This window comes from Notothenia rossii (assembly GCF_949606895.1).
Source record: "Notothenia rossii genome assembly, chromosome: 9".
Lineage (NCBI taxonomy): Eukaryota > Metazoa > Chordata > Actinopteri > Perciformes > Nototheniidae > Notothenia > Notothenia rossii.
Window position 1 is genome coordinate 75,836,241 of NC_136907.1, and position 20,000 is coordinate 75,856,240.

Below are 20,000 nucleotides of genomic sequence, written 5' to 3' on the forward strand. Positions count from 1 at the left end.
TTCAGAACAAAGATTCTCTCTCTTTTTGATCCATTTCTATAAAAACCTGTCTGAAAATGAGCTGATCAGATTTTGGCCACTTTATGATGTCATAACGATGTTTTTTGACTTGTGTAACCATTAGCCAATCAGCAACCAAGGTACATCCCCCCCCCCCCCCCCACCCCCCCCCCCCCCCCCCCCCCCCCCCCCCCCCCCCCCCTTTATCACCTGAATCTCCTCCTAGAGCACCATTGAGTTCTTTGTAACCAAATGTCTCTCAGAGGGGCGTGGGGAGGGGCTCCTTATTTTCATCTGAAGTAACAGACAGAGAATCAGCACTTTGGAAACAGGGCTGAAACAGAGGGGATTATGGGTAATGCTGCAATGATCTGTTTGGTGTTTCAGCCAATCAGAGACAGGTTCCGGATTTATCTGAGACCTGTGATATATTGATGAAAAACAGTATGATAGGGGACCTTTAAGGCTTTATTGACATTAGCTACAGAGTGATATGGCAGTAGGTCACAGGCTCCTCCAACAGTCCAACATAAGACAAATAGATACCATAGTGAAGAGCGATGGAGAGGAGCCATAGACACGGCAGCCATCATCATCGTGATGTCATCTCCATTGTTAGAAGAAATGACCTGAATGCCATCCCCTTGTTAACGCCTCTCGTAGCAGAAAGAGTGCAGAGGAGCTGCTATTTGAATGTTTCAGTCTGAATCCTATCTGTGGCCCCATATTATAAAATAGACCTCTCCTTCAGAATCAAAGTGCCTCTTCTCTTTCCCTTGTCTAGTTGTGTCTGATATAATACAATAATACACAGAGCGGTGCATCATTTTAGTGACAAAGGGACTCATTCACACATTCAAATGACAGAACACAATCAGCCAGTACGATGTGCAAATTACCTAAAAAGCAAATCAAGTTTTGTCACACAGAATGGACCATTTCAAAATCCTGGATGTACTAAATGACTTGGCTAATTTGGCACATTGACAGGAAACCAGGGGTCATTTGAGACTTAGCATAGAGCGCTGTTGCTTCCCCAACTTAATAACACTAAAAGTACACAAATAAAAACATTGTGAATAAATGTGTCTTCAAAGTGAATCAGAAAATGGCATTTCTTATTTCTCTTGTGTCTGATGCAGAACAGTTAGACAGTGAGAGGTCTATTGTTTCAGCTGTTCTGCTCAACCTTTTTTGAGTCGTGAGTACATAACAAACCCAGCGATTATTTCCAACAGAAACTAAGAGGCACATTTTCACCGTTCAGAGCAAACATGGGTATCGATGATGAATCAGAGCACAGCTGCTGATGTCTCCGCACAACGACCACAATCACTGTCAAAGGACTCGTGTTGTGCGTCTACATAATGCATCAAATACACGCTGCAGATTGAGAGCTATGTACATTTTATTAGACAGTTAGACAATGGTCTGTTAAAATAACGAACTTGTGTACAGTTGTTGGTCAGAAGTTGACTTACGTAAAGAACATGTATTAGATTTTCTCAAATTTCAGAAGATCCATTATAAATTCATAAAAGAACCAAACTTCATGATTTTTGTTTGTGACAAAAGCCGCTTTCACATCAAGTACTTTGCCGTATGCCGTACTTATGCCCCATGAAAATAAGTACAGATCGCGTTCACACCCACCGGAGTACTTTTCCGCAAATGAAGCCGCTGATATCACTTCTTCTTCTGCCTTTGGGTTTACTGGCAGGCCGCAAACAACTTCACGGCGTATACTGCCACCCGGAGTCCCCGGCCGGAAGTCCCCGGAGTTAGGGACTGGCTTCAGAAGAAGCTGCTGGGACTCCCAGCAGCTTCTTCTGAAGCCTTCCGAGTAAATCGCCAGAACGCCGACACCTCCTCATCTCCACCGCTCCCATGTTTTTTGTTTGTGTTGCCATAAGTTAGTCTCTCTCTGTTGGTGCGCGGGGCTAATGCTAATGCTAATAATGCTAATGCCAGCAAATACAATGGCGGATTCACAAAACTTTTCAGAGTTTTACGGGGCGTGGTTTGCAATTCATCCAGCCAATCAGAAATTGGTACTTTTTTCTCCCCAGGATAGTCCCACCTCTCTAGCAGGCACTAAAAATGGGGGTAAAAGTTCTCATGAACTAAGTTCTCTTTTTGGTGTGAACGCAAAATTCCAGGCACTAACGGAACCAAACAGGAAAAGTACTCCGGTGTGAAAGCGCCTAAAGTAGTATGTGCTCCAATCACTATATCACATAAAAATAAGAGTTGTAGAATCTGTTGAAAAGTCAAGGCTGTCATGAAATACATGTTCGTTACAAGTGTTAACTTTTGACCACAACTGTAGCCGCTAGGACAATATTATAAATGTAGTATTAATCATATGATAAAAGTTAGTGAGTTACGACTCTCTGCACCAAACCCTCAGTAACAGATGTATTTATGTATCAAGCATGAAACTGCAGGAACCCGTTACCAAAAAAACAAGTTTGCAAAACAACAAAATAAAGGGCGACTTCATAAACCACACAGACATAGTTTGAAGTATAAAAGCAGAGTGAAAGTGCTCCTGGCTAATCAGCTTACACCAAGTGGAGTTTGGCAGCGAGTACAATGGCGTTCCTGTGTCAGAACACTGTGATTAATTCAAGCTGCGCCCTCACTAATAGAGATAAAACTTCGCTGTGCTGAGGGGGAAACATAAAAAAAGTCCCCCTTTTTTCTGTGCTTCTGAAAAGCATGGCTTAAAAAAAAACTCCCATTGATATGCGGCGCATGACTTTGTCTTTAATCTGTATTTTGAAATTGGAAGCTGGGAGTGGGGGGGGGGGGGGGGGGGGGGTTTCTCTGAATCAAAAGGAGGGCAGCTTCAATGCGTCATGAAAGCGTTGTGTACTGAGCTCAGGGAGACGTTTGTTTTGTCTTTAGAAAGCCGAGAGACTTGGCCTCGCTGTTTGTTTCTCATGAGGAGCACCCAGGGGATCAATGTGCTACTGAGGGGAGGGGGGAGGGGGGGGGGGGGTGACCTGATGTAAATGGAGCTGAATGCAGGGGGAACATTGGCCTGGGTGTTTGTAACGGTGGTTTAAAAAGTCATCCGTCACTGTTCTCTGTTAATCCTCTTGAATAATAATGAGTTACAAAGTGACCTTTCATTTCAATAAGTAATAAGTGGCTTGTTTCAGCGTCACACAACTCAGTTATTAACATTGTCAAATAATCTAAGTTGATATGTCGTAGCTCAGTAATTCACTTTTAAATTAGTACCAATTAGTTGGACGTTTTTTTTAAAGAGGCCCTATTATGGTTTTAGCAATTTTCCCTGTCTTTAAGTGTGTTATACAGGTTTTAGTGTATGTAAACGGTCTGCAAAGGCTAAAATCCCAATGTTGCCCCCATTGAACTTCCTGACAATAGTGAAATCGCTTTGTAACACTCGGGCTCCTATTGGCTAGCGCTCCAACACATTGTACGTGACATGCTAAGGGGGGGCCTTTTTTAAGCGGTTGACACGTAAAAAAACATAAATGTTATCTTCGTTTTCTAAAGCATTTAGACTCAGACAATTGCCAACGGTAAAAAAAAAGAGAGAAAAGTAGTGACATTAATATAAACGATACTCATTAGATAGAAGTGTCTAAGAATGCACCTGCTTGTTAATAATGAGCATTTACCCTAACATTTACATAAGTGTGCTGATGCAGCTGCAGAAGTGTGTGAGTGCACGCCCTTCACACACTCAGACCTTCACTGCACTAACTCAACTGTTACATGTGTGTCATTGTCTATGTGTGTGTGTGTGTGTGTGTGTGTGTGTGTGTGTGTGTGTGTGTGTGTGTGTATGCTACTTCAGCTACCTCCTGCTGTGTGTTTGTTATTCTCTGAGTATTTGGGAGTCTGGGTGAGTCCTCTAACACAGCATGTCCACTTCTCTCTCTGTCTCTCTCTCTCAGACCACACACACACACCATATTCCCACACAAACAAAAGTCCACACACACACACACACACACACACACACACACACACACACACACACACACACACACACACACACACACACACACACACACACACACACACACACACACACACACACACACACACACACACACACACACACACACACACACACACACTTAATTCCATTTCCCTTAGCAGTCCAATGCGCGACACTGAGAATCCCATCGATGTCACAGTTTGAATCACTGCAGTACAATCAACTGGCAGCGACTGAGCAGAAAGCCAATGAATCTGTCAACTTGCTCGCCGAGTAAAAGGAGGGGGAAAAAAACTGTTCTTTGTTTTAGTGCCAGCACCCAAGGGCAGCCATCCGCCGACAACAAAAGCGCTGCCATGTGGACGGAGCACACACCCACCCCCCCCCCATCACCTGAGAACAACACCAACAACACACAGTATCTCTCCCAGTGGCTGTAATAATGTGTGCAGGGGAACAATAAGTGGCATTTCATTTGAGGTGCCCTAGGGGAGGGGCTATTATCAGATGCTTTTTGTTACACACGAGTGAATACTTAAGGGAATGGCCAGGAGGGAAGAGGAAGAACAGAGATGAAATATGGAGATAGCAAGAGGTGAGAATAACACCCAATGAAAGCTTTTTTTATTCCTCTTTCATTTTTGGGTGTATTTGCATAATTAGTAAGGAGGCTTGAAAGCTTTTGGCCTGGAGGAATAATTAAGTCTCTCTTTTATCCCCGGGATCTTCAGAGTGCAGAAAGCCAGCGAGAGATTCCAAGAGCGTGCACGGCGTCCAAAACGCAACTCGATACCTTCTGAAAGGGAATGGCGTTGTCTTCTGAGAAAGCCTATTGCATGATTTATGTTTTGTGGCACCCTTTCCATGAGAGAAAAGACAACTGTGAAAGACCCCACAGCACACACACACACACACACACACACACACACACACACACACACACACACACACACACACACACACACACACACACACACACACACACACACACACACACACACACACACACACACACACACACACACACACACACACACACACACACACACACACACACACACACACACACACACATCTGGGAGCTGCCAAGAACATCTACACGTGTTCTGCTGTTGGCCTCTGAGGCGGCGGCTGCTGCTGATGCTTTTTCCAGACTGTTCTACACTATTTAAACATTTCATGACACTAATGTTTCTGTCTGTGGGTCACAACAATATTAGCTTCTGCATTATCCTACAGTAAGTTCAAGACCACACACGTATACATTTATGAAGCTTAAGCAACTATATTATTGAAAACACAATCGCTGCCCTAAATATGGGTCAGTCCGATACAATGTAACACTGGGATGGTTATTTTAAACATATTTGCGATGCTCACTGCACTATAAACGGTCCAATGGAAACACTCTGATATCTTGTTTGGAGACAAAATTACAAGTTTTTATCAATATGAAGAACATTTTAATTGGTACTATGCCGTGGTGAAATGGAAATCATGCAAAGATCTATCAAGTTCTTGTGCATTGGTAAAAAAAACACCAACAGCATTTGGTAGAAGTCAAACAGAGTTTCGTTAGAGATGGTTTTTGGATAAAATCACAAGATAATTCATAGATATTTTTCATTCAAAGGTGGTAAGGATGGAGAAACCAGCTCGAGTGCACTAGAATTTGAAAATACACAGCCGGAACAAATCTGCCACTTCCTCACAGAGCCCCTCCTCCAACACACACGAAGGTGCACATGACCAATGAGGGCACGAGATCAGTTTGTGCACAGATGGAAGGCTGACAGGCAGGTAGGCCATCCAGTTATTTTAGCCGGGCCGGCTCAGATGATTGGTCGTGCTTTTTACAGCGCCACGGCTTCAACTGATGAAATTTTTTAATGGATTTTTTGTCAAAGCACTTCAGATATTCATTGCTATCCGGATGTTAAGAGCATTCCGTCGAATATAACAAAAAGTGTATCTCCAGCCGGTTTCTAAAACTTACTTACCCCACCTTTAAACAATAAAAATGTATTTTTTCTATTGGCACCGTCATTTGAGAACTGAATCTTAATTTGGCTTCAGGTCTAACATACTGTAAGTGTTTTATTAATAATGAAGGCATTTCCAACATTTAAAACGAAAGTGTAGAGGGGTCGTTTTGACGTTTTTGCCATTTTAGATTTCAATTAGTAAAAGTGTAAGAACGATTAATGAATTACAATAGCGAGCAGCTGGGAGTGTGTTAACTCTGAAGGGGCTAAATTGATAAATTAACCGACAATTCTTAAAGGTTAATTTGATACTTTATTATACTCTCAAAAGGACATTTAATAATGCTCTTTGTGAAGCAGAACTTTATTTACACATGTTGCCTTAATACGAGCAAACGTTGCGTAATCTGAATCTGAGATTATTAAAAGAAATCACCTATACAAAGCCGTCTGTAGGGTGCAGCTTAAAGCCAGAGCCTGCTGGACCTTATCCTCAGTGCTTAGCCAACAGTGGCAAATTAAACAACGCTTCAAATAAAGCTTTAATCCCTCCCCAACCTCTCCAATCTCACTTTGACACAAACCGCAGGGCGATGCTCTCAGAAACTGTGCAGCTCTGATAACTCCAGGTCACGCGGAGCACATTTCTATAACCAACTGGATTTAAACAGATCCTGAAACCTCATGGAGGACGGGGGATCAGAAATCTAATTTAGGACAAAATGGGGTTAAAACCTTCCTTCAGGTGGTGGAAGAACCCCGTCCACCCCGTCCACCGGGCTGATTAAGGGTGTAGAAGACAGCGGAAGTCTCACGTGTGTGTGATAGGTAGTAATTCTATGGTTCAAATCTCTACACAAATATTTGTAATATAATAATAATAGATTTATTTTATTAGCGCTTTAACAGGTGCTCAAAGAAGCTTTACAGATATAGTGAAAATATAAGAACAACAAATAAATATATATAGTTCAAGTTCAAGTCAAATAATACAAAAACTATCACAAATTAAAAGCTAGATTGAAGAGGTGCGGTCAGTGCAGGGTTAACTTTCAATTCTCACTAGTATCATCGTCCATGTTCTTTTTAAAATTGTTTTATTTTAACATATTTTAATTTCTCATCAGCTTTAATTCACGGGAATTTCATTAGGATCGCTGATGATGTTTTATCTCGTTCTGTATTAATTGTATTGTTGTTCATATGTTTTCTGTAAAGTAAGAAAGTAAGTAAGGAATAGTTCCCCGGAAATCTTTAGTTCTGGAACCATCTAGTAGATCGCGTTCACACCGGAATAAGTTCCCGAGGGAGGGTCACACAAATGAAGCCGCTGACGTCACTTCTTCTTCTTCTTCTGCTGCTGCTTTGTGTTTACTGGCAGGCCGCAAACAACTTCACGGCGTATACTGCCGCCCGAAGTCCCGGGTAAATCGCCAGAGCGCTTTTTTGTGTTGCCATAAGTTAGTGTCTCTCCGTTGGTGCGCTGGGCTAATGCTAATAATGCTAATGCAAGCAAATAAAATGGCGGCTTCACAAAACTTTTCGGAGTTTTACGGGGCGTGGTTTGTAATTCGCCCAGCCAATCAGAAATTGGAACCTTTTACTCCCCAGGATAGTACCACCTCTCTAGCAGGGACTGTAAAGGGGTGGAAAGGTTCCCGAAAAAAAGTTCTAGTTCCAGATAATTTTGGTGTGAGCGCAAAATCCCAGGAACTATCGGAACTCCGAAGTACTCCGGTGTGAAAGCGCCGAAAGTGCTTGACAAAACATTAAAACATCAAAGGAATCATAACATTATAAATGACCACACAAGCCACGTGTTAAAAAACATAGGCTAAAATAGAATAAAATCAAAGCAGAAGCACTTTGAGCTGCATTTTGAATGACAGGTGCTATACAAATAAAGTTTGTTATGATTTCAATCTGGTGTCTTTGTGTTTAGGAGAAATGTGAGAACATTCAAAAGGTTGCCCAAGCCACTCTGACATCTTTAATTTAGCTGCTAATCCCTGCCAATCTGTAGTGAACACGTGACGGAGGGCCAAACATCTGCAGGTTTTTGTATTTTCGATGCGTCATGGAATACACAGTACTTTTTTAATCCCCACAAGATTAGGGTTTGATGTCCCTAAACCCGAGTAGAGCATTAGTGTAAGGTCACTGAAGGGTAGCACGACCATCTTTTAAATAATCCTCCCTGCTCTGTTACAATGATGACCGTACACGCATCGACCTTTACATTGTATTTAAAAGGAGAATCAAGTCAAAGGGACAAATACCAGCAACACCTGTCTGTAACAGCCATGTCAATATTGTGATGTAAACACTTAATATGTTTATGACACAGTATATTCTGCTTTACAACAATAAGCACAACACATGATAAGGCCTAAGAAGGATTGGTGTCACAATACTTTTGTATTGCTGGTCACTTACTGACATTTTAGATGTATTTTACTTACAGCTGTATAGTGACTAAGGTTGCTTTGAATGTATTATATTTGAATATACCTCACTTATAGCATCCAATGACCCCTTAGAGCAGTGACCATCAACTGGCGGCCAGACATTCTCATCCGGCACGCGCTGTGGCGCTGGCGGAGTGGTTAGTGCGTTCGCCCCCCACTCGTTTTTTTTTTTTACAACGTCTCGTGAGTAACGTGCAGTACCGGAGTCCAACAGAGAGGCAGCAGCTGCGGGACAGCAGCCTGCATACTGCATAGCCTTCGCTGCCCTGAAGAAGAAGTGATCCTTCGTTAGCGCGAATAGTCTGCTTTATGTAGCCCCCGCTTCGAGGCTCCGGCGACTTGACAATACATGAGCGTGCTCCACTAGCACGCTCCCCCCGCCCTCCGGTCAACACCTTCGAAATGCTGGGCTATATATAAAGATCGCTGCCCACGAAAGTGTCTCTCGGAATGATTTTGGCTCTTGGACAAATGTAGTTGGTGATCCCTGCCTTGGAGTAACTTATATTTACGTTCTAATGCTTTAAAAGATTGACTTTAATGTAAACAAACAGAGGATTATAACACACTGTGTTCATAAAAAAGAAATGACTCAGTGAGGGATAAACATGAAGTAATTGTTATTTAAATATAGAGGGTTTTTTGCTGACTTCATTCAGCAAACAAATATACAATCACTTAGACTTCTGAACGCTTATTAAAATCATTCATTATTCAGCATGGATTAACAAAGCGACCGTGCCAGCGTTTACCCATTACTCTTATTAGAAATGCAAAGAAAACACTGCAGACGTCTGAAGGTGAAAGGGTATTTGGGAATGTAAGTATTTTCTTAAATCTGATCTGCTTCACCAGCTGGTGAACAGAAGCCTTTCTTTGATGTTATGCAACTTCACCAACCGTCCATCAATCATCCAAGTGCTACACACGCACACACACACGCAATCCTACAGATGCATGCAAAGCTCTCACACACTGATTCAAATATGATTGCTAATCTCTCTCACACACACACACAATTTAAACATTACTTCAGGGGACATTACATTGACTTACATGCAGTTCCTGGAGCCTTATCCTGACCCTAACCATGTATTCACCCTCAAATTAATGAGGACCTCCATTTTGTCCCCATAAGGGAAGCCAGTCCCCACAAGTGACTGTGTAAACAGATTTAGTTACAAGGATTGTAATGCTAGGCCACACACACACACACACACACACACACACACACACACACACACACACACACACACACACACACACACACACACACACACACACACACACACACACACACACACACACACACACACACACACACACACACACACACACACACACACACACACACACACACACACACACACACACACACACACACACACACACACACACCCCTAACTAGCGTCTGCAGCAACAGATTGTCAATGTCTGCATCTCTGTCTCTCTCTCCTTGACATTTTCCGAGACATTAAAGCTCCACTGAGTTTTGACAGGGAGCGGGATCAGATGATAAAGGTAGTACATGTTCTTTGAGACAGAACCTGACGATTAGACCGTAACATGTAGCAGGAACACACACTAACTGAAGAAGTGTCTGCTATATAGGACCGTACTTTAGGGGTTTGGCATTTATGAGAATCTTTACAGATTTTCCAAAAAAAATTGTGTGGAAATGTTGGACACACTTCTTGTATTTTAATAGATATCTATGTCTTTCTATTGCACATTCCCAATGTAACTTCTTTAAATTTTTTTATTCATTTAATCTTTATTCTATATATTTATAAATCTTAATATTCAACTGTCACAGAACCCAATTCCCTGCTGAACAAAAATAATAAAAAATAAAAAAAGTTTGCTGATTCTAATGAAATACACACCAATACCCAGATAACAACATTATTAAAACAAAGCATGGTATTAAGCTGAGAGCACATACACCTCAACCAGACGACATATCAAACAATGACATGCTTAGCAGTAGCACCTGGAGGCCACAAGAGAATAGGTTGTAGGTTTCATATTTCTTTATGCATGCTTCTTAGTCAACATTAAGCTGTGTGTGGCTCTTTTCTGCCGTCACAATGTACATGTCCCCTCTGTGGGACCAGTCTGACTCAGATGATGTATCTCAGTCTCACCTATGGTGCGCGGCATCATGCCCTGTCGGGGCATCAGGTTGTCGTCCAGACCCTCCAGGCCACCGTACAGCGAGTGAGAGATCCTGCGCTCGTGGTCGTCCAGCGAGGAGTTCATGGTCTGCTGACTGCCCCCCAGAGGGCTCCCCGGGGACCCCTGTGGAGAAATCAAAGGTTCTTAGGTTCATGCACAATCCACTTTCTCACATCTCTTCTACATCAACATGTGTCCCCACTTCTTCATGTCTCTTCTACATCAACATGTGTCCCCTCTTCCTCATGTCTCTTCTACATCATAAGTCCCCTCTTCTTCATGTCTCTTCTACATCAACATGTGTCCCCTCTTCTTCATGTCTCTTCTACATCAACATGTGTCCCCTCTTCTTCATGTCTCTTCTACATCAACATGTGTCCCCTCTTCTTCATGTCTCTTCTACATCAACATGTGTCCCCTCTTCTACATGTCTCTTCTACATCAACATGTGTCCCCTCTTCTCCATGTCTATTCTACATCAACATGTGTCCCCTCTTCTTCATGTCTCTTCTACATCACCATGTGTCCCCTCTTCTTCATGTCTCTTCTACATCAACATGTGTCCCCTCTTCTTCATGTCTCTTCTACATCAACATGTGTCCCCTCTTCTTCATGTCTCTTCTACATCAACATGTGTCCCCTCTTCTTCATGTCTCTTCTACATCAACATGTGTCCCCTCTCCTTCATGTCTCTTCTACATCAACATGTGTCCCCTCTTCTTCATGTCTCTTCTACATCAACATGTGTCCCCTCTTCTTCATGTCTCTCTACATCAACATGTGTCCCCTCTTCTTCATGTCTCTTCTACATCAACATGTGTCCCTTCTTCTCCATGTCTCTCCTACATCAACATGTGTCCCCTCTCCTTCATGTCTCTTCTACATCAACATGTGTCCCCTCTTCTCCATGTCTCTTCTACATCAACATGTGTCCCCTCTTCTTCATGTCTCTTCTACATCAACATGTGTCCTCTCTTCTTAATGTCTCTTCTACATCAACATGTGTCCCCTCTTCTCCATGTCTCTTCTACATCAACATGTGTCCCCTCTTCTTCATGTCTCTTCTACATCAACATGTGTCCCCTCTTCTTCATGTCTCTTCTACATCAACATGTGTCCCCTCTTCTCCATGTCTCTTCTACATCAACATGTGTCCCCTCTTCTTCATGTCTCTTCTACATCAACATGTGTCCCTTCTTCTCCATGTCTCTCCTACATCAACATGTGTCCCCTCTCCTTCATGTCTCTTCTACATCAACATGTGTCCCCTCTCCTTCATGTCTCTTCTACATCAACATGTGTCCCCTCTTCTCCATGTCTCTTCTACATCAACATGTGTCCCCTCTTCTTCATGTCTCTTCTATATCAACATGTGTCCCCTCTTCTTCATGTCTCTTCTACATCAACATGTGTCCTCTCTTCTTAATGTCTCTTCTACATCAACATGTGTCCCCTCTTCTCCATGTCTCTTCTACATCAACATGTGTCCCCTCTTCTTCATGTCTCTTCTACATCAACATGTGTCCCCTCTTCTTCATGTCTCTTCTACATCAACATGTGTCCCCTCTTCTCCATGTCTCTTCTACATCAACATGTGTCCCCTCTTCTTCATGTCTCTTCTACATCAACATGTGTCCCTTCTTCTCCATGTCTCTCCTACATCAACATGTGTCCCCTCTCCTTCATGTCTCTTCTACATCAACATGTGTCCCCTCTTCTTCATGTCTCTTCTACATCAACATGTGTCCCCTCTTCTTCATGTCTCTCTACATGAACATGTGTCCCCTCTTCTTCATGTCTCTTCTACATCAACATGTGTCCTCTCTTCTTAATGTCTCTTCTACATCAACATGTGTCCCCTCTTCTCCATGTCTCTTCTACATCAACATGTGTCCCCTCTTCTCCATGTCTCTTCTACATCAACATGTGTCCCCTCTTCTTCATGTCTCTTCTACATCAACATGTGTCCTCTCTTCTTAATGTCTCTTCTACATCAACATGTGTCCCCTCTTCTCCATGTCTCTTCTACATCAACATGTGTCCCCTCTTCTTCATGTCTCTTCTACATCAACATGTGTCCCCTCTTCTTCATGTCTCTTCTACATCAACATGTGTCCCCTCTTCTCCATGTCTCTTCTACATCAACATGTGTCCCCTCTTCTTCATGTCTCTTCTACATCAACATGTGTCCCCTCTTCTTCATGTCTCTTCTACATCAACAAGTGTCCCATCTTCTCCATGTCTCTTCTACATCAACATGTGTCCCCTCTTCTCCATGTCTCTTCTACATCAACATGTGTCCCCTCTTCTCCATGTCTCTCCTACATCAACATGTGTCCCCTCTCCTTCATGTCTCTTCTACATCAACATGTGTCCCCTCTTCACCACGTCTCTTCTTCATCAACATGTGTCCCCTCTTCTTCATGTCTCTTCTACATCAACATGTGTCCCCTCTTCTTCACGTCTCTTCTACATCAACATGTGTCCCCTCTTCTTCATGTCTCTTCTACATCAACATGTGTCCCCTCTTCTTCACGTCTCTTCTACATCAACATGTGTCCCCTGTTCTTCATGTCTCTTCTACATCAACATGTGTCCCCTCTTCTTCATGTCTCTTCTACATCAACATGTGTCCCCTCTTCTCCATGTCTCTTCTACATCAGCATGTGTCCCCTCTGTGGAAAGACACTCTGAAAGTTTCAGGAACAAAGATTCTCTCTCTTTTTGATCCATTTCTATAAAAACCTGTCTGAAAATGAGCTGATCAGATTTTGGCCACTTTATGATGTCATAACGATGTTTTGGCTTGAGTAACCATTAGCCAATCAGCAACCAAGGTAATTATTCAGATTTTCCACACATTGTTAAGCAGCAAAACAATCCAAGGAACAATCCCTGCCTTAAATTCAAGGAAACAACCAGGCAGAGTTTGAGACACAGTTAGAGGTTAACATATATATTTTTTTAAATAAGAACTTCTATTTCTGCACTTAAACGACCCATGCCTATTTATATCCTAAATACACATGGGGTTAAATCAAGGTCTTGCATAATCCTTTGTTATAAATAGACACGGGTTTAGTAAGTCCTTGATTTCATCCTTCAAATGGATAACCCTCTGAGGATTTCAAAGATCCGTGGGTACATGTTTTTGGATTTACTCAATTCTTATTCTGATAGTCATGTTCATGGAAAAGACCATTCTTCCTTTGGCTGTGGACTGTTTGGATTATTCTGTCGCACATTTTGACGAGTTCAATCGTTTGTAAAGTCCATGCCGACATAAGCCAATGTATAAATCTGGATAAAGTGGATACAGTATCGATTCATTTCTGTGCTATCCTCATATGGCTCCAGTTACTGCAAAGTCAAAACAGGGAAAAGGTCAATGGTTATTTAAAAAAAAAAATCAAATCTTCTACATCTATTCCTTTAAAAATATATTTTATTGGATATTTTTAATGTTTATAGAAATATTATTATTTTCTAATACAATAGTTTTATTTATTTATTTATGTATTTTTATTTAATTGTATTCCAAAATAAAATGTCCCCAAACCCAATTTCCCCTGAGATATGTAAAGTGTTCTGAATCTGATTTAGATTCTGATAGCCATCCGCTAAACAGTGCTATCTAACAGCAGCTATCCACGCTAACGCTAGCTGTGTGATAACCATGATAGATGGGCATGGATTTCCAATAGGCTGTTAAACCCCAGGCTGTTAGCGAGCTAGCTTCTGCCCCGCGGGGGTTGTTAGCTTGCTAGCATCTTGACATTTCCCCCCAGGACCCATGATGACACTTTCTTGTTTGCTGGAGAAATGGACCGTTTGCTGGCCCTGTCACCCATAAACACACACCCACTGCCTGAGAAGATGTGTGTGTGTGTGTGTGTGTGTGTGTGTGTGTGTGTGTGTGTGTGTGTGTGTGTGTGTGTGTGTGTGTGTGTGTGTGTGTGTGTGTGTCTGACCAATCCAATTACTATTTATCACTTTCTATTATATTATTAAAATTGACATGTGTTTAATATGCATAGGAATCTTAATGTTTTATCTAATACCAGCAATCACATCAGGATGCCATTATTATGTGTGTGTGTGTGTGTGTGTGTGTGTGTGTGTGTGTGTGTGTGTGTGTGTGTGTGTGTCTACACCCCCACTGTTTGTCCTTTGGATAGTTGACTGTATTGACGTGCTGTGGTCTATGCATGTATTACTGAAGGCGATGAACGCTCTTGCCGTGAAGATAACCGTCGCCTGCATTGCAAAACGAGCGATAACACTATCACACAGGAGTCAATACCGGAGCCAAATTACCCCGATCAATGGCTGTAACGAGGCCGGGCCGCGATTGGATTGTGGCAGAAGGTCTCTGCGATGCTTTCAGCTCACTAAAAGTGCTGTAATAACCACCGGCGTATAGATTGTGATGTAAGCAAATAGGTCCAGTTTACAGAAGATGGAGTTCAGACTGAACATCTGCTCATTTTAATCTCTACACTAGAAATATGTTGACTTCTTAAACAACCACTAATTACTGATAGAATATCCATTAGTACCAATATTGCATGTTAAGTTTCAAAACGGTGATGGTGCTACAGTTAAAAGTATGACATTGCTGCTTTGGAGGCAATTGTAATTAATAGTTTTGGGAATACTTATCTATAAAAAACATGAATCAAAGAGAACACTAAGGTCATGCCTTCAGTGCTGATTATGGAAATGTTTAACCTGTTAAACCCAGAGCCTGTTTTTCAGGTCTCAGGCTCGAAAATGACATTCTCAGAACAAATGACCATATCTTCCCTTCTAAAAGGGTTACATTAATAATCTTTTTTCTCAAAGCAAGGTTACACCTGTGAGTTGGATGTAGAGGTGTCAGAATCAATATCGATGATTTTGTTTTAAAGTAAATTCAGATTGAACAGAGTAAAAAAAATTAAATTATTGTGTCCGTCCAAAAATACATACTCCTTAATTGGTCATCTGTGTGTGTGAGACTGCCGCATAGCCAAGACCGGAAGCTGCGATAACTCTGGTGGCTACCACTAGCAGCTAACTTTTACCCTCCGATTTTTACATAAAAATGGAATGATGGATTATAAATTAAAAATATAAAAAATATTACCCAGAAACATTATCAACCTATGGATTAACAGATTCAGGTTTTTCTTGTTTTAATGCCATTGAACAAGCCTTTTGATCAGATTGACAGCTACGGTGAGACGATCTCCCGTAAAAGCTACGTAAAGGTACGTGTTGTGATGTCTGAGTTTGCTTCCCCTGTCGCGAGTTCGGATCACTTAGTGATGATAAATATACCTAAATAATCAGTGGAACCTCAGCTTTAATCGGATATCTTGTATGTGCAGCTACGATAAGTAATAAGGGTATCTTTTATCTCACATCCTTGTGCTAGTTTCTCTCCCACACACTGATAAACACAACTTTCTGATCACACCAACTTCTCATGTAGAATTCTATATCATGTTATTAATTATTACGTTTATTCTGGTTTGTTTTGTGTTTCTATCTTTTATTTTAAATGTATTTATTTTATGTTTTGTGAGCTTATCTCTCTGTACAGCACTTTGGTCTGAAGGTTTTAAAGTGCTATATAAATAAAGTTGGATTGGATTGGATGTAATGTATATGTTGTCATTGGTTGCAGGTGAAAAACAATCATGCCGGACCAATTAAACAGTTATATCTTACAGAGCCAATCGAACACACACACAGATGCAAATACCTCACGAACCAAACTCATTTCTAAAAGGTGGCCATATGGTGCTGTGACTGTTGGCATGCGGCCGCTCTTGACTTTCAATGAGAGACTTAATGAATTGGCCGGCTGAGGAGCCGAGGTGACAGCTGAGGGGATCCGCCATACTGAGGGCGCATCGACCAATCACACCACGGCTCGTCGCATATTCAGCCTGATCATTTAGTCTCAGGAAGGTCTCGATCAGCTGCTCGGTCCAGTAGGGCTTGAGATTTATGCAAAGGCAAGGATTGATTTGAGATCGGCTGTCAGGGGACGGAGACATGGAGAGGAAAGTAAACACAGAATGATGTGATGGCATGTGTCAGCGGGTACGACGATAAGCTTTCATCCCACAGTAATTATTTAATTTGAGCCAATATATGATGGACAGCTGGGTATAACGTAGATATTAAGAATCTGAATGACACAAAAGGGACTTTCCTAATCATCTCTGAGGAGTGTTTTTGAGTGAGAGTGTGTAACATTGTTGTTTGCCCCCTCTCAAAGTGCCTTGGACAGTATTTCTTATAAGTAGCCAGGCGCTCGGACAGCCTCAGGCCAAGCCTCGGGCTCTGAGAGTGAAGCAGAGATTGACACGGCTCCCACCGCTCGAATCTTTATTCCTGCCATGCTGCGTGTAAGGTCTCCCTGCCTCGACATGGCCAAGTATCTGTTTCCAAACGGAGCAACAGAACAGATCCTTGAAAATAAACGCGGACGTGCATAAGCGGGGTGAACAAGAGCTACACACTCGTACACACAAACACACCTCCAGGCTTAGCCCCTGCTTTCAATTACCAGACGGGCCGAGGGGAAATCAAAACGTTGACATACCAGGTTGCAAAAGGAGAGCGGGGAAGCCAGGCTTTGCCGGAGGCGTTACACGTGCACACTCACATGCACACAGCAGCTCACACACTCAGCCTCGGCTTTCAAGCAGGCGACAGGCCAAGGTGCACAGAGAATGTAAAAACATGACATTGAGGGGAGGAAAAAGTTGTGTAGCTCAGTACTCCGTTTTTTCTTTTCTCCTCCCGCTGCCAGAAGGGAGGTGAGCAGACGAGGGAGGGGAGGGTGAACTACTTTGACCTGAATTCTTACTTTTTATTTTATTTAACAATTCATCGCTGCTCTTCAGGGTGTTCCCAGAGTTTTGCTTTGGGTTGCTTTAAATATTTATCACAGGGAAGGGTTTTATTGAAGTGGAGCCTAATAACTCTAAATCCACAGAAGTGTCTTTGTTCAGAACAACAGTGTCAGATTAGCTCAATATGACAACCACTTTGATATTAAAGGGTATCTTAGACAAACTATTTAAATTATAAACAGTTATTTACCGTAATTTTCGGACTATAAGCCGCGCCTTTTTTCCCATTTTTCGACGCTACGGCTTATATAACGGTGCGGCTAATCTATGGATTTGTACAGCTAACGGCCACTAGGGGACCTCCTAAATCTATGGATTTTACAGCTAACGGCCACTAGGGGGCCTCCTAAATCTATGGATTTTACAGCTAACGGCCACTAGGGGACCTCCTAAATCTATGGATTTTCCAGCTAACGGCCACTAGGGGGCCTCCTAAATCTATGGATTTTACAGCTAACGGCCACTAGGGGACCTCCTAAATCTATGGATTTTCCAGCTAACGGCCACTAGGGGACCTCCTAAATCTATGGATTTGACAGGTTACAGTTGACCACCTTTAACTCTTTGGGCTCGATGGCCGGTCCGCGCCCCCCACCTTTAAGCGGCGGGCTCCAGCAGGAAAAGCTGGAGGCCGGAAAAGAGTGAGACAGGTAGCGCGCAAAAGTGGAACCGAGAGTGGTACGAGAGACAGAACGAGAGCAAGACAGGCAGACATTACGAGAGCGAGACAGTTTGTCCCCGTACCACTGGTTGAAAACCGCTGCTGTAGATCACTGCCGGTACGTGCGCTGGGAGCGCACCGTTTAAGTTTGAAAGTTGAAAAGTTTGTGTGTCTGAAACGCTATGTGATACAGTACAGTTTACACAGCACATGTTCTGTAGCTACTATTGCACTAAATGGTAACACTTGAATACGTTATGCAAATATGCAACTTGTTTGTTGAAATGTTAATAAATGGGAGCTTCCTCAAACAGCCATCTCTTTCCCGACAATCCCCTCTGTGCACAAACCCTTACATATGGTAATGAAACATTAAAACACCTGCGGCTTATAGTCCAGTGCGGCTTATATATGTACACATCATTCAATTTAGCTGCTGCGGCTTATATTCAGGTGCGCCTGATAGTCCGAAAATTACGGTAGTTAATAAGTGGATCTAGTATGGCAATAGAGTGGTGCAATGATTTGTGTAGGGTGACCCTGAAGTTGGCATCGCAAGGGGTCCTTCAACAAAAAGCCAATGGGATTTTTCTATTCTTTCTGAATATTTCTAAAAAATAATATCTGTGGCAAACACACATTTATGATACTTTCACGTTTTGTTCAGGAGACTAATCTCCACATATTAACACCACTTTTTTAACATTTAGAGCATCAAAGCTAACGTTGGGCTATAAAGGAACTGCAGCACGGTCACATGACTTCACGTCACCATGGCTTAGCTAAAGGCGGCTAATAAAACTGAATAAGAAAAACAACATTGACTCCCAGACCACAATATACTGAAAAAATAATAAACTATGATACAATGACAACTCTGTTATTGAAAGTCTCCATATCCTCCCTATCAAATTGTTGTGTTTTACAGAAGAAAAAAAAACTTGACGACAACTGTGAATGAAAGGAATCTCCTCTTTACTCAATACATAATGTCCACATGTCCATGCAGGGCCTTTAATGGTTTCGGGGGTCAACAGTCAGCACTGCTGCAGCTCTGAGGTGTGAACGTGTGAAGCAAAAGGTCACATGGGCTCAGTCATGGTAAATAAAACAATGAGTGATTAATGTTATATGTGCAACATTATTACCAAGCTGACCAATCCAATTACTATTTATCACTTGGTATTATATTATTCAATTGGACGTGGGTTTAATATTGATAGCCGTCTTAATGTCTGATCTAATGAAATGTGTGCGTGTGCGTGTGCGTGTGTGTGTGTGTGTGTGTGTGTGTGTGGTAGCAGGAACTACTAGAGGTTGACTCATGAGGCTTATAATTGCGTATATATAATAATAAACGTCAAAGATTTACTGCAGTAAGGACTAATAGTGTGTTATAAAAGCCCATGCGGAAATATAAGTTATCATTGTGTGTGTTCAGTTCACTGAAGTATATATTGATGCAGCTTTAATAATGCAGGCTTCATCATAATGTTTCATTGTTGGGTGGAAAGTATTATTAGTGTAAAATAATCTAACCTGCATTATGGAGTATCGTATTGATCGAAAAGACTAATGGTTAAATATCTACACCTCTCTTTCTCGATCCAATCCGTCTTGTGTTTGTTCCTCACCTCGTCTCTTTTGGCCACTCGTCTGGCCACAATGAGCTGGATCGTCCCGCGTTTGTTTCCCTCCGTTGACATGGATTTCCGCAGCGTTTCCATGGCGTCTTGGTTGGTTTTGGCCAATAGAGACTCTCCGTTGACGGCAATCAGCTGGTCGTTCACTCGAAGACGCGCGTCCTGTTGGTGT

General features: G+C 42.2%; 1 protein-coding gene across 1 annotated transcript in view; it reads right to left on the reverse strand.

Annotated features, from left to right (window-relative positions):
- Positions 1-20,000, reverse strand: part of LOC307020228 (partitioning defective 3 homolog) — a 338,003-nt gene that overhangs the window by 125,604 nt on the left and 192,399 nt on the right. The window contains 2 exon segments of the mRNA XM_079651459.1: positions 10,583-10,736; positions 19,820-19,990. Coding sequence (XP_079507585.1) covers positions 10,583-10,736; positions 19,820-19,990 — 325 coding nt within the window.